The sequence below is a fragment of the Symphalangus syndactylus genome, chromosome 3 (genome assembly GCF_028878055.3).
Source record: "Symphalangus syndactylus isolate Jambi chromosome 3, NHGRI_mSymSyn1-v2.1_pri, whole genome shotgun sequence".
Taxonomy (NCBI): Eukaryota; Metazoa; Chordata; class Mammalia; order Primates; family Hylobatidae; genus Symphalangus; species Symphalangus syndactylus.
The window spans coordinates 102279334-102294720 of NC_072425.2; the positions used below are offsets into that span (position 1 = coordinate 102279334).

At 36.6% G+C, this 15387-nt stretch overlaps 1 protein-coding gene across 1 annotated transcript in view; it reads right to left on the bottom strand.

The window, feature by feature from the left end:
* Window positions 1-15387, bottom strand: part of UMAD1 (UBAP1-MVB12-associated (UMA) domain containing 1) — a 240832-nt gene that overhangs the window by 198575 nt on the left and 26870 nt on the right. Inside the window, exon 3 of the mRNA XM_063637086.1 lies at window positions 8484-8592. Coding sequence (XP_063493156.1) covers window positions 8484-8592 — 109 coding nt within the window. The remainder of the gene's footprint in view (window positions 1-8483; window positions 8593-15387) is intronic.

The following is a 15387-nucleotide window of genomic DNA, read 5'->3' on the forward strand; positions in this document are numbered from 1 at the left end:
AGAAATTCTGTGGTTTTATTTGCTTTTTGCTTATGGCTCAACTAAAAAAGAAACTGTAACTTTATATTTTATGAAGTCTGTTTCAAAGTGTCTGAACACATTATTTGATGATGGACAATTATTAGAGAGTGAACTGTAGTGCTTCGCAGCCTTGCATGAACTCTAGAATCATCTGGAGAACTCTGGGGGGAAAAAATCAATTCCTGGGCCTAATCCCAGGACCTTTTAATCAGAATCTAGGAATGGGTCCCAGCACCAGTATTTTTTTCTAAGTATCCCCTAATGCACAGAAGGGTTAAAATCACAGAGTTAGAGAGATAGATCCCTAATTTACATTTGAGTCAACTAAATCCACTGAGTCCCCGAAAAAAATGAATGACTTTCCCACAATTAATTGTGCCAAACAGAAGGCTCAGTTCTGCCTCTGAGTACAGTTGGCACCTCTCCTCTTCCTTCATGCAATTGCCTTTCACTGTACATTCAAGGAGTTAAGGAAGGGTGGTGCACCCCACACGGGGACGGATTAACCTAACTTTTTCACCTCTGAAAAACTGAAACTGAAACACTGCTAGATTAACAGGTAAACCAGAATCAGATAACAGTGACTGAAAATACTGTTAATTCTATCCATTAGACACACAACTCCACATTTCTTAATAGAAAAACAAGCATCTACATAATGAAGTTAGCTGAAAAATCCTGGCATACTTGCTTTACAATTTAAAGGTCAAAAGTAAAAACACACAAATTGCTAAGTAAATTAAATGTAAATCGAGTTTTTCTGGATATCCCGATATGTGGGTAAGGAGACAGCGACACAGTAAGTTGCTTTTTAATCCATAAACACTAATTTTTTAAAGATCTGGTATACATTTTTTGTAAGAAAAGTGAATAAAAATAGGAAGCACATGTTGAAAACCTGTTTAGTTTTTGTCACTGTTTTAATTAAAGCCTTCAACCCTAGACAGAATCAAAGTGACTTACTGTCCCTCATTCCTTAGAATGTAAATTTTTATGTACACAGCTAAATTTCCACTTTTAAATAAAGGAAACAACACAGCGATGAAGAGACTACCTTTAAAAGTTCCATATAAAAATATGATAGTTTAACTGAAGTATGTATACGTGGTTTGGTTCCCAGAATAAGGAATTCAGTAGGAGATAATCTTAAAAATAACTCACTTCTTATCAATATCTGATCATTTAGACTGGAAAACAGAAGGTAAGACTAAATTACATATTTCAATATGTTTTAAGTATTTTAAAAGGTGAAATCCAAGCTGCTGTGAATTATTAAATTCTGGTTCTAAATTCAGCAAGTGTTACAAAATAATTAGCTTAATGGAAACTAGAAGTTCTTATGCCCTACTTTAAGAAGCACCTGCATATTCTGAAAACCATGATGCATTTCAGTTGTACTGTAACCCAATTCCTTTAATCTCTACAATAGTGTTTGCCCAATTTCATTCTGCCTGCTTCAAAGTTATATTCAATATTTGGTCAACAATATTAGTGAACCAACAACAATACCTAAATTGTTCCTCTTCATTTATATCCTATTATTTTTTGTTGTTATTTTTCCTTCTTTTTGCTATAACATAATAAGCTAATTCATGCTTTTGTCTTAGTTTTGGAAGGAATTATATCCTAACATTTATGCAATATCCCTTTTCCTAACTTAAAATTACTATGAGCTTGCCACTACACTAGTAAATTTGTAATCAACTTAAAGATAATGTCTTAGAAGTACAATTAAACATGTCATAACAGAAGAAAACCCTGGTAATTACGAATAGTGCTGTGCTTGCTGGATTTTTAAATAGTAGTATAAGGCTATGAAAAATCGCCACCCAGTGATGCAAATGAAAACTGCAATTTGTTTTTGTGTAAAATGAGTACCCTGGAGGATTACTTCAACTTCATTACTGAATGAAGGAATAGCTATTACCTTCTTATGTGAATAGGAACTGGTTACAAGGGAAAGGATGTTTTTCTACAAGAATTTTTTTCCCTTATTCTTATTCAGCACACTAGACATTTTACAAAGGCTAAAAGCTTTGGAAATCTTAATGGGGAGAAAGGTTTTCCGTCCAAATGTGAGCTAACTGTATATGAACAGCCCAGATATTCCTATTACCAAAGCAAGTGTCTAGACTCTGCCCAGACCTGAATTTCAAGTCATGATGTGTTGATTCCATCAACTCTGCAATGCCATCTAATAATTGTGACCTAAAACCTATTTGTGTTAAGCAGAAATGCTTGCCTAGGGGAAAAGGTATTCTCAAGTGGAAAAAAATAGATAATTTATAGCTTAAACAACATAATTTACTCTGACCTTTCTAGAAATGGGTTATAAAGGCCACATAAGGAGATAATCTAACAAATTCTGTAGTGTCCATATTGATAAAAACTTGTTGCTACAAATATAATCATGTTTATAAGTCTTTACTTAGTTGTATCATTTAGACATCAACAAACACACAAACCAACAAAATATATTTATTTTTCTGTAATGTACCTATTGCACACGATGCCACAAAAAAAGTTACGTGAATATATGCTAATCACAATATATGTGTATGCAACTAAAAAAACTATCAGAACTAATAAATAAATTCAGTAAGGTTACAGGATACAAAATCAACAGCATTTTTATATGCCAACAGCCAACAATTTGAAAAAGAAACCAAGAAAGTAATCCCATTTATAAAGCTACCAGTAAAATAAAATACTTAGGAATAAATATAATCAAAGTGAAAGATCTCTAAAATAAAAATCATAAAATACTGATGAAAGAAACCAAGGAGAACACACATAAAAAAATGGAAAGATATTCCATATTTATGGATCGGAAGAATCGGTATTGTTAAAATGTCTGTACTACCCAAAACAATCTACAGATTCAATGCAATCACTATCAAAATACCAAAGACATTCTTCACAGAAATGGAAAAAATAATCCTAACATATAGAATCACAAAAGACCCAGAGAAGCCAAAACTGTTCTAAGCAAAAAAAAAAAAAACAAAATTAGATGAATCACACTACCTGACTTCAAATTATACTAAAAAGCTATAGTAACTAAAATAGCACAGTACCGGCATAAAAACAGACACATGGACCAATGGAACTAAATACAGAACCCATGAATAAATTCACACATACAATGAACTCATTTTCAACAAAGGTGCCAAGGACATAGATTGGGAAAAGGAAGTCTTGAATCAGTGGTGCTGGGAAAACTGGATATCTATATGCAGAAGAATAAAACTAGACCCCTATCTCTTGCCACATGCAAAAATCAAATCAAAATGGATAAAACACTTAAATCTAAGACCTGAAACTACGAAACTACTAGAAGAAAGCATTGGGCAAACGCTACAGGACAGTAATCTGAACAAAGATTTCTTGAGTAATACCCCACAAGCACAGGCAACCAAAGCAAAAATGGAAAAATGGGATTACATCAAGTTAAAAGGCTTCTGCACAACAAAGGAAATGATTAATCAACAGTGAAGAGACAACCCATAGAATGGCAGAAAATATTTGCAAACTAGTCATCTGACAATGGATTAATAATCAGTATATATAAGGAACTCAAACAACTCAACAGGAAAAAATAAAATAATCCAATTTTAAAATGGGCAGGCCAGGCATAGCAGCTCATGCCTGTAATCCCAGCACTTTGGAAGGCAGAGGCAGGAAGACGGCTTGAGCCTAAGAGTTTGAAAGTAGCCTGAGTAACATAGTGAGTTATTGTCTCTTAAAAATATATATATTTTTATCTATATATATTTATCTATAAATTAAATATATAAATATATATTTATTATATAAAATTAAATATATATTAAATAATATGTAAATATATATATTTATATATATCTGAATAGATATTTCTCAAGACATACAAAATGACCAATAGGTATATTAAAAAATGTTCAATATTGTTGATCATCAGAGAAATGCAAATCAAAATAAAAATGAGATATCATCTCAACCCAGTTAAAATGGCTTTAATCCAAAAGATAAGCAATAACAAATGCTGGCAAGGAGGTGTAGAAAAGGGACCTCATATCCTGGTGGCAGGAATGTAAATTAGTACAGCCACTATGAAGACCAGTATGGAGATTCCTCAAAAAACTGAAAACAGAAGTACTATATGATACAGCAATTCTACTGCTGGGTACATACCCAAAAGAAGAAATCAGCATATCAAAGAGACGTCCATATTCCCATGTTTATTGCAGTACTATTCACAATAGCCAACATACAGAATCAACCTAAGTGTCTCCATCAACAGATGAATAGATAAAGAAAATGTGGTACATATACACAATGGAATACTATTTAGCCATAAAAAAAGAATGAAATGCTGTCCTTTGCAACAACATAGATGGTACTAGAGGAGATCATGTTAAGTGAAATAAACCAGGCACAAAAAGACAAATTTCACGTGTTCTCACTCATATGTGGGAGCTCAGTTTTTTTTAAATTGAACTCAGGGAGATGGAGAATAGAATGATGGTTACCAAAGGCTAGGAAGGGTAGCAGAAAGAGGGAAATAAAATGGGGATGGATAATGGGTACAAAAATACCATTAGATAGAAGGAATAAGATCTAGTATTTGGTAGCACAATAGGGTGACTATAGTTAACAATAATTTATTGTATATTTTTAAATAACTAAAAGAGTGGAAATTGAATGTTGCTAACACAAAGAAATAATCGCTTGAAGTGACAGATATCCTAATTACCCTGATTTGATCACTACACATTATAAGCCTGTGTCAAAACATCACATGTACCCTGTAAATATATACAACTATTATGTACCCATAATGATTAAAAATAAAAAATTTAAAACAAAATAGATGTGTGCAAGTATGTGTCCATGTTAATAAAAGCATTAAAAGTATTTTCTATTTACCATTTGACCTACTTGACTTTTTCCAGAATATTTTATACAATATGCTCTGAGACTAAAGTAGATATTATATATGTCAGTACAGAATGATATGATAAAAAGAGAAACCTAGCAGAGCAAATCCATTTTTTAAAAAAGAGTTTACCAGATAATTAACTATAACTTTAAAGACAATTAAATATATTCCTAATAATCTGTCAGGATCTTTATCTGTCAATTCAGTTAAGTTCTTCACCAATGAAGGATGTTTTCACTAATTAAACCATATATATCAACTTCCAATTTCAACTTCAAGGAGTTTCCTGAAATATTTTAAAATATTTTAAAAATATTTAAACTATTAAATAGTAAAAAGTTTGGATTAGCCAAAATCAAAGCCAAACTTTATGAACAGTAATACAACAACCAACTTTCTTTTATTAAAACAAATAAAAAACAGCACTTTCTCTTTTCAATTGTAGAGAATACAACTTTTTTTTTAAAAACAAAGAGGTTAGGATGTCAATAATGTCTTAGAATTAAAACTGATGATAGAACTTTTTTACAAGGAGATGGATAGTTTAGTGGTTTAGAGGATGGCTCTGAAGTCAGATTGCCTGGGCTAATTCCAGATCTGCTACATACTAGCTGGAGAAACTTGGAAACATTAAATCCTAGCCTGTTTATGGTGATATAATAGTACTACCTCACTCACAGGGTTGTTCTAAGCATTTTACACACATGAACTCATTTAATCCCCTCAATAACTTCATGGGATAGGTACTGATATCGTGCTTATTTCCTAGATATGCTAAGTGGTACTGGGAAGGGTAACTAACTTGCCAAGGGTACAGAGTAAGTCAGGGAGCCACGAAGCCAACCCAAAGGGTCTGACCCAGGGTCAGCACTTTTAACAGCACGTCACTGTAGAGCCTCTGAGATGCTTCTGCGGAAGAAGGAAGAGGGTATGGGTGATGAAAAGAGAAAGAAGACAGAGGAAGTAAGAGCTGAGAGATGATGCTGACTGATACCATCAAAACTTCAGGAGAGTAATGGTACCCACAGAAGACTAAGTACAGAGGATTTTATGAAAATGATGAAGGGGTGGAGCTTTGCACCTGGGGGGAAATGAGGCTAAACAGAGACAAGCGTCAGCAGACAGAGGAGCTGAAGGGCAAAGAGGCCTCAGCCAACATCTGGGGGACCTGTCTTGTTTGGGTCATTTGAACGAGGTACAGCACCAGCTGCACTGCAAATTAAACTGCTATCCTGGGACTATGACAGAAGTGATTCTTCACCATGACTGTTCAACTGCTAGACATACGGTGCTGGGTATGACACCAATCATGCTAATCCAAGATGGTCCTGGGAAAACTCCCTCAGATGGAGCAGCTGGTACTGAGAGCATATTAGAGTAATTAGGTCCCAGAAATTCCTTCTTAAAATACGAAATTTGGAAGTTTGTGTGCCTTCTGAGGCTCAGTTAAAGAAAGACTACTTCTTAAACTAGTCTTTTCTGGAAAGGGAAAGGAGATCCATAGTAGATAATATTCTGAAGCAGAAGGCCCTGGAAACCGGGCTTCTGAGATAGCTACAAGACATGCAATGGAATGTTTCATCAGGACTACATGCTACCAGAAATTGGAGGAGATCTTAGCAGCACCAGGAGCCACTGCAGTGGTGGTTAAAATTTGTCTCAGAAATCCTATAAAGTGGCAGAGAAGTAGGGATAAAGTACATGAATAAGAAGTTTAAGGTCCAGCATTAGGAATTCTATGGGCTTTCAAAGATGCCAGTACACCCAACTTACATCCTTTAAATGGCTATTTGATAACAAAAAGAATAATGTCAATTTCTAATCATAAAGACAACAGAAAAGAGGCTGGACGTGGTGGCTCATGCCTGTAATCCCAACACTTTGGGAGGCCTAGGCAGGAAGATTGCTTGAGGCCAGGAGTTCAAGACCAACCTAGGCAACATGGCAAGACCCCATCTCTATTTTCTTTAAAAATAACTTAAAAAATTTTTAAATATGTACATAATAAAAACAACAGAAAAAAGCAGAGCTCCCTGTATATTTGTTAAGACTTCAGAGGTATTTTAAAATCAGGAATATATAACAGAGTAGAAAACATGAGTTTTTTGGAAAAAATTCTGAGAGAAGAATTTATTGTGAAACTCCTGAAAAAGAGAAACTTCACAGGAGGCCTGATGTACCCCTGAAGTTTTCTGTTAGGGAGGCTAATTCAAGAAGTGTGAAAAAAGTAACACTGGCAGCTTTCAAGGAACCAAAATCAGAGTTAACAGAGTCAGTTCTGACTTGGAAGCCAAGGCATAAATTCCTGACACACTAAGAAAGAAGGGTCAGATTAGCAATTAAGTCCACTGCACCCCACCTTATCCCAGTCAGGAGGCTACCCAGAAAAATCATTAGCCCTGGTCAAAGACTAAGCCCCACTATTTTACCTCAGGTATAAGGGATCTGGTCTGAAGAAAACAATTCTGAGCAACCTCCCAGCTACTGTCCCTGTCCCTGGACACACAAGACAGGTTCTCAAAAACAACAGGCCTGCCAGAACATGGCTGTAGAAACGATGGAAAATTCTATAGTAAAGTTTATCCAGGAGAAAAACTGTATTCTGGTCTCCCAGAGATTACCCTTAAATCTAAGGGAAACATCCCTTATTTCTCAAAGCCTACAGAGCACTGGCTGATGCTAGCAGATGCCAGTCTGACGGGGCCAAGATAAAGGAAATAAGAGGTAGGAAACCAGTATCTGGAAAAGGAGACCCAGATAAACATTCCAGGGAGTGAAGACCATATGAGTTAATGCAAATCTTCTCAGAGAAGGAGCAGGAATTTGGTGGGAGGAGGTCCAGCATGGAAAAGGATGAGAACCACAAGGAAACACTGGTTATACCCCACGCCATAATTTGGAAAGAGAATTTCTGGGAAGAGCATACAAAGATGTTGTGCAAAACTTTTCCTCAGGGGAAGAAATGTGACATGACATGGAGGAAATTTTACTTTTCAGAATTCTCCTGGTGAAGAATATTGTATTTGATTGTAAGAAATATTTTTTAAAGACACTAAAATCTTTAAAATTTGCAGGTATTAATTTTATAATAGAAAATAGTCTTAAATAGGAAACACTATTTAACATATTTAGATTTTAAAGTCTACTTCATTCAGCAAATATTTATTGGATGCCTAATTTAATTTCAGATGCTAATTTATGAAACAAGGTTAGTACTATTTATGAGACAGAACTTGAATTCATCAAGGATTCTTGAAGACTTTAGATTTTCCACAGGTAAAAAAAAGGGAAAAAAAGAAGTGATTTTACGGATTTAACTTGGAGAACACAGCCAAACCAACATGTTAAGAAAAGTCTCACTTGATGACACTATTCCAAGTAATTGATGACCTTTATCTTTACAGATTTTACTTTTTAAAAATTAAACACAAATTAATTCTGAAATTACAAGAAATAATTTAAAATCAATCATATAATTTTCAAGTAATTTTTTAAAGAAAACATAATTCATCTAATTATTTTGTTTCTTAAAAAGACTCACCTAAAAGGACGAATCCATCTGCTTCTGTCTCTGGTACTGAGGGCTTTTTAGATTCCGGAGGCTTTCTGAAGAAGTGAAACATTGCTGCTGCTGCTGCTGCTGCTGCTACCTGAAATAGAAACATTACACAGTGTCAAATTCACATGCAACTGTAAAACTCTTACCCTTTTTAGCAAAAAGTTAAGCATAAGGATATAACAATAGTTACTCTTAGGAATTCTATGGCCAGACGTAAAACCATGAGCCTTCTCTAGCTGTCAGCCGAGAAAGCTAGAAAATGATCTTCCAATTTAAACTTCTGTATCCCTTGAAGTTCACAGTGCAACCTCTCTCAATTTCTGAAGATTCAGAAAATAACCCAGGAAATCCCTACATACAAAACTCAAATCAACAGATAACACGAGAATCTGGAAGTATCTTGCTAACCATAAAACAGACACTGGTTTGGGTAATAGGAAAAAAAAAAAAACCTGTCCAGGTTTCCTGTCATGTTGTAACTACCGTTACATGTTATCATGTTATCAAGTTGTCATGTTACAACTACTGTTGTAACTCATGTAAAACTAAGGCCACCGGAAAAAAAAGAAAACATTTCAAACATCCCCTACTGATGGTTACCTAATTTAGACACTCAAACACTGTACCTGTATTAGTCTATTCTCACACTGTTATGAAGAAATATCCTCGACTGAGCGATTTATAAAGAAAGGAGATTTAATTGACTCAGTTTCACGTGGCTGGGGAGACCTCAGGAAACTTAAAAGCATAGGGGAAGGTACCTCTTCACAGGACGACAGGGAGAGAATGAGTGCCAAGCCCCTTATAAAACCATCAGATCTCATGAGTACTCACTCACTATCACCAGAACAACATGAAATGGCTCCCATGATTCAATTATCTCCACCTGGTCCTGCCCTTGACACATGGGCATTAATACACTTCAAAGTGAGATTTGGGTGGGGACAAAGAACCAAACCCTATCAGTACCCATTATAAAATTGCAGCCAACTTTAAATTCCCATCAGTGCAGATCCTTGTGTTGGTGAGATTATTGTGACCATCCCCAGTACACACATGCTCACACGCACACAAATACAAGCACACATACACAACCCTCTTTTGCTACTATTCCCATTGTTATACATTCAAGTATGCCAACAATTTCTAGAAAACAACTAGGGAAAAAGTTGAAGGGTACTTGCAAGGACCCATAGGATTCTGAGGACAGTTCCTTACAAGCCAAAAAAATAAAAGAGAAAGCAAAGAATAATCCTGGTGGCAGCAAGTGCTCCAAGTTTTCATTGTCATCTATTTCACCCATAGCAGAAAACCAAGAAGGGAGGGTGAAGATTTAATCTGAGGGAAAGCCTTCCAGCAACTGAAAATTATACTGGGATTTGTGCTGGTTGGCCTGACCTGAGCTGTAGAGCAGAGAAGGATATGAACCCCAACATAAGTGAATGGTAAAAGGAATCTATTTGTTGCTAGAAACCATATCTGGCAGATTTCACTTTTAAAAAAGGAATTCAAAATGGAGAAGAAAAACACAAGCCATGTGAAGAAGAAAACATTCTAATAAGAGAAAAGGAACAGCTTCTAAAATCCTTAAAGAAAGTGCTTACTGGATATAGTAATAGATACAAAAGAAAAGTTCGAAAATAGTTTGGCACTCTCTATAGAGAGCAAGGAGAGATGGCCTCTACTGAAACTGGTGAAAAACAAGATTAGATGAAAAAGCAAAAGAAAAAGATGAAAAGACAAGGAATCAAATGAAAAAAGTAACTGAATAAGATAAAGGGAAACCCCCACAAGGAAAAAATGAGGTCAGAAAAGAACTGGTTTGCAAGCAGAAATGTAAGAAAATAGAGTTCAAATTAAATGACTTACACAATTGGAAGAGGCAACTACTTTTCAACCTCGAACAGTTAAAAACAAAACTGAGAAGGCCTTTAAGGAACAATAGCTAATTAAAACTCAGCCCCAGCTAAGGATCAGATAAAGGGTATAGCTGATATTAAAACCTCAGTGTAGACTAATGTGGCACTCAGTAAATTCTTTCTCTTGGGATAAAATCGTTCAGAAAAAAGAGACTAAGGGTGTGGGTCTCCAACTGAAGCCTTATGGAGCCAAGATATCCTCAAATAAATAAAGAGAAGAGGGGGGCATGCACAGAGGTGAAAAAGATAAGAAATACAGGAAATCTAAGAATTATATCTAGCAAAAATTTTAGGTCTGGCTATTGACACATGAAGCTGACTGAAGTTAAGTAGATAAGAAGCCAACACAATTTTTGAGAGTTGTACTGCAAAAATAATCTGGTCTCAATTCAAAGAGGAATATGATTATTGAATGCTTAAAACAACCCTTAGACACCAATTTTCTACAGATAAGAAGCTGCCAGAGAAAACTGTTCAGCCCCCAAGGAGGCCCAGTGCCCATTTCCGTTGTAGCCAAGGAAGTTACCGAAAAGGAAAAAATTCCAAGAGGTTGAAGCTAATGGCATGAAAGACAATGGATGGAGGAGCCTCTCCCAGGAAGCAGAATCTGGACATAATTAAGGAACATTCTTGGGCCCAAGATAGGGGTCCCCCAAAATTCTACTGTGGAACTGCAGAATTGCTACAACTTTTGACTGTTCTATCTCTCTCTTTGTTCGCCTTTGTAAATGGGAGTGGTTTTGGCAATTATGCTTACCAGTTCCACCAGTGTGTAAGGGGAAAGGAGGGGCAGATTACTTGTCTTTTTAGTTCATGAAGTCTCCAGATGAAGAGTACCACATCCGAACATGATGAACAGACTCTTGTGTATCAGCCAGAGGCACTGAACTTTGAGCATGATCCTATAACTGAATGGGGCAATGAGACAAACAGCCTTGGGGAGGGGTGAGTTACTTTGCCTATAGTAGTAGAGAGAGAGATCTGAATACATGGTGAACACAAATGAGAACCACGGAATCGTTAGGGCTGTTTACCAGCTCTGTTTTATGGAGACATAATAGGACAGTTTTCTCTTCCCTCCTTGGAGTTAGATGTGGCCATGTGACTTGCCTTGTTCACTGTGCCACATGCCATTAGAGTGCTACAAGAACTTTTGTGGATATAGAGAGACCCTTTAGAAAGTGGCTCCTCTTCTAACATATGAATAACAGCCTTTTAACAGAAGGACTCAAATTTCCAATGCCTTTTCATGTCTGGCCACAAGTCAGAAATGGAACAAACATGGCTATCACAAAAGTAGTTTTAATAAGTCATTCTCCAACCCCAAAAGTTTAAGTTGTTATAAAAGCCAGACTAAACTCAAGTGTAGTATAAGAAAACAAACAACTTGTTTTTAACCCAAGTATTGTGTATGGAATTTATAACAAGTAATTAAGTGAAACGTTAAAATTTTTAATGACCTAAAACATCAAATTTAAACACACTGGCTGCAGCAGTCTGTTACATAGCATGACTTGCTGGCAAAGCATAACATTATAATCTGTCACTTCCAAACATCAGAACATTATAATATCCCAAATATATTATAGAATCAGGGATAATTTAGGCTCCAGAAGGCAAGGCATGCAAAAAAACAGGTCAGGAATAAGGCAAAGGAGGCAGAGACTATAGAAAAAAACGGAGAATGGCAACAAAGATTTGCTTTGGATAATTTCAGACAGTTCCAAAATTATTACAAAGGCATCAGTCACCCTCGTGTCTATCACTCCAGCAATCTGACCACCAACTTAACTCCTTCCCCAACTACAGTCCACCTCAAGATGTTGTTCTGTGGAAACATGCTTCCTAGTTTACAATAAGAGTCTTGGGATTCCCTTGTATGATCAATACTGCTGCTGATGCTAAAGACTTATACCACCAGGTACCTAAGGTCAGTCTAACCATGTATCTTGAGTAATCCCCTCCATGCATGAAAAGAACATATGCTAAAGCACTAAAATCTGCAATCAGCTTATCTTAATCCCATGATATTCTTTTCATATCACTCAAAAACACAGTGGTATAAAAACTTAACCTGGAGTGGAGAAAAGGACTGGCAAATACCATTCTTAGATCTCCCCTCTATGAGGGGTAGGGCAAGATTTAGTTACCCTGCCTAAGACTAGTAACTGGAAAGGCGAAGGGGAATAACTACAAATGCCACTAACATTTACTGAGTTCCTACAATGTGTCAGACCCTATATACAATACAATACTGTATACAATAGTCTCCTCCTTATCCCTGGGGGACATGTTCTAAGATCCCGAGTAGACACCTGAAACCAACAATAGTACTAAACCCTATATACAGTATGTTTTTTCCTATACAAAAGGTCCCCCAAGTAATGTCACTTCATTTTAATATTGATGAGAAAAAAAAACTTGATTCCCAGCTGGCGCCACTGTCTATGTATGTGTAGAGTTGGCCCATTCTCCCTACGTCTGTGTGGGTTTTCTCCCCAGTACTTCAGTTTCCTCCCACATCCCAGAGCTATGTCCATTAGGTGGACTGGCACTTCTACGTGGTTCCTCTCTGAGTGAGTGTGGGTGTGTGTGTGAGTGCCCTGCAATAGAGTGGTGTCCTGTCCAGAGCTGGTTCCTCCTGAGGCCATGAGGGCTTAAGCTGCCAGAAGAGCCTCTGGCCAGCTGTAGCACTTAACTAGAATAATTGGGTAAATAATTATCTTACTTGTTTTATTAATATTTCTTACATGCATGTATCACTAACATTCATTTCAATGTTTAACATTAGAAAAGTTTTTATCTTTATTTAGGAGTTGATGTTTTTATGAACAGAAATATGCCATAAGAAATGAACTCTTGCTTATATCAATTAGCCTATGGTAAAACTGGTTTCATTATATGTTGTTTCACTTAAAGTCAGTTTCTAAGAACCCATCCATGATGTTAAGTGAGAATTTACTGTATGTACACACCTATGATAAAGTTTAATTTATAAATTAGGCACAGTAAGAGATTAGCAATAACTAATAATAAAATGGAACTATAACAATATATAGTAATAAAAGTTATGTGAATGTGGTCCCCCTCTCTCTCCCTCTCTTAAAATCTTATTGTACTGTACTCATATATTTTTTTACTTAGTTGCCATAAGTAACTGAAACAGTAAAAATCAAAACCATAGATAAGAGGGGGGACTACTGTATGCTCTATCTCCAATAATCCTTACAATAGCCCCACAGGTATACACAATTATTCACATCGTGTAAGTAAAAGAAGTAAAGTAGGACCAGGCATGGTGGCTTACACCTGTAATCTCAGCACTTTGGGAGACTGAGGCAGGCAAATTGCTTGAGCCCAAGAGTTGAGACCAGCCTGGGCAACATGACGAAATCCTGTCTCTACAAAAAAAAAAATTAGCCAGGTGTGGTGGTGTGTACCTGTGGTCCCAGCTAATCGGGAGGCTGAGGTGGGAGGACTGCTTGAGCCCAGAAGGCGGGGGTGAAAGTGAGCCACTGCACTGCAGCCTGGGTGACAGAGCAAGACCCTGTGTCAAACAAACAAAAAAGAATTGAAGTAAAAAACTAGGTTAAGTATTGGTCCAAGTTTACGTAGCTAGTAGAGTAGAGCATAATCTTAAACCAAATCCTATTGGCACCAAAACTGAATGCTTTTCATCAGTAAAGCATCAGAGACCAGAAACACTTAACACTTAGGACATCTGTGTTGGACTTTCTTTAATATAATATTTCTCAATGTTAGTCAAATACATTTGATTAATTCCATTTCTGTCTTTGTCAATCCCTACTTTCCCAAGCCTTGCTCAGCTCTAGGCTGTGAAGACATTTACTAACTGTACAACATCTATGAAGACCTTCACTTATTTCATACTTTTATAATATAAACATTTATTAAGTGCATAGGCCAGACAATGATTCAAAACTGCAGGTGTAGCAGTGAACTTACATTTAGGGAAAAAAAAACTGCGACCTCAGCCCATCATATTTCTGAGGCAATCCTTAGCAGAATTAGGAATAATTTAAGTGGAGGGGATCTGTATAATCCTGCTGCCCCAAGCCTAGTATGTGGTAAGCTCTAAGTACTCTTGCTTCTGATATGCATGGCCTTAACAGCTGGACTTCTGCCTGGAATTCTCAAGCACACTCCAGTCTCATTTCCTTCTCTGTAGTTTTCAATATTTTTAAAATTGTCTACAATGAGCAAATTTTACATTTATAAACAGGAAACATACCAAATTTTATTCTCAAAAACCCATTATTAGCTAGTGGCAACTTGCCTAACTGAGCTAGAACCCAACCCATAATGCATCTTAATACTCAAACACAGGGATCCTGGAACTACCTCTATACAGGTGGGGGATAAAGAATTCACCTCTCAGCCAGGCACAGTGGCTGACGCCTGTAATCCCAGCACTTTGTGGGGCCGAGGCGGGTGGATCACCTGAGGTTAGGAGTTAGAGACCTGGCCTAGCCAACAAGGTGAAACCCCATCTCTACTAATAATATAAAAATTAGCTGGATGTGGTGGCGCATGCCTGTAATCCCAGCTACTCAGGAGGCTGAGAGGCAGGAGAATCACTTGAACTTGGGAGGCGGAGGTTGCAGTGAGCTGACACCCCACCATTGCACTCCAGCCTGGGCAAAAAGAGTGAAACTTCGTCTCAAACAATAAATAAATAAATAAATTCACCTGTCCAAACCACAAAATGGGAGAAAATTCCTGGAAATCACATATTTGATAAATAATGTATACAAAGGATATATAAAGAACTCTTAAAACTCAATAATGAAAAAACAGCTCAATAAAAACTGGGCAAAAAATATGAACAGCGACTTCACCCAGCAAGATACATGAACAGCAAACCACCACATGGAAAATGACCCATATCATTAGTCAATAAGGAAAAGTAAATTAGAATCTCAATGAGATACCATTATATACCTATT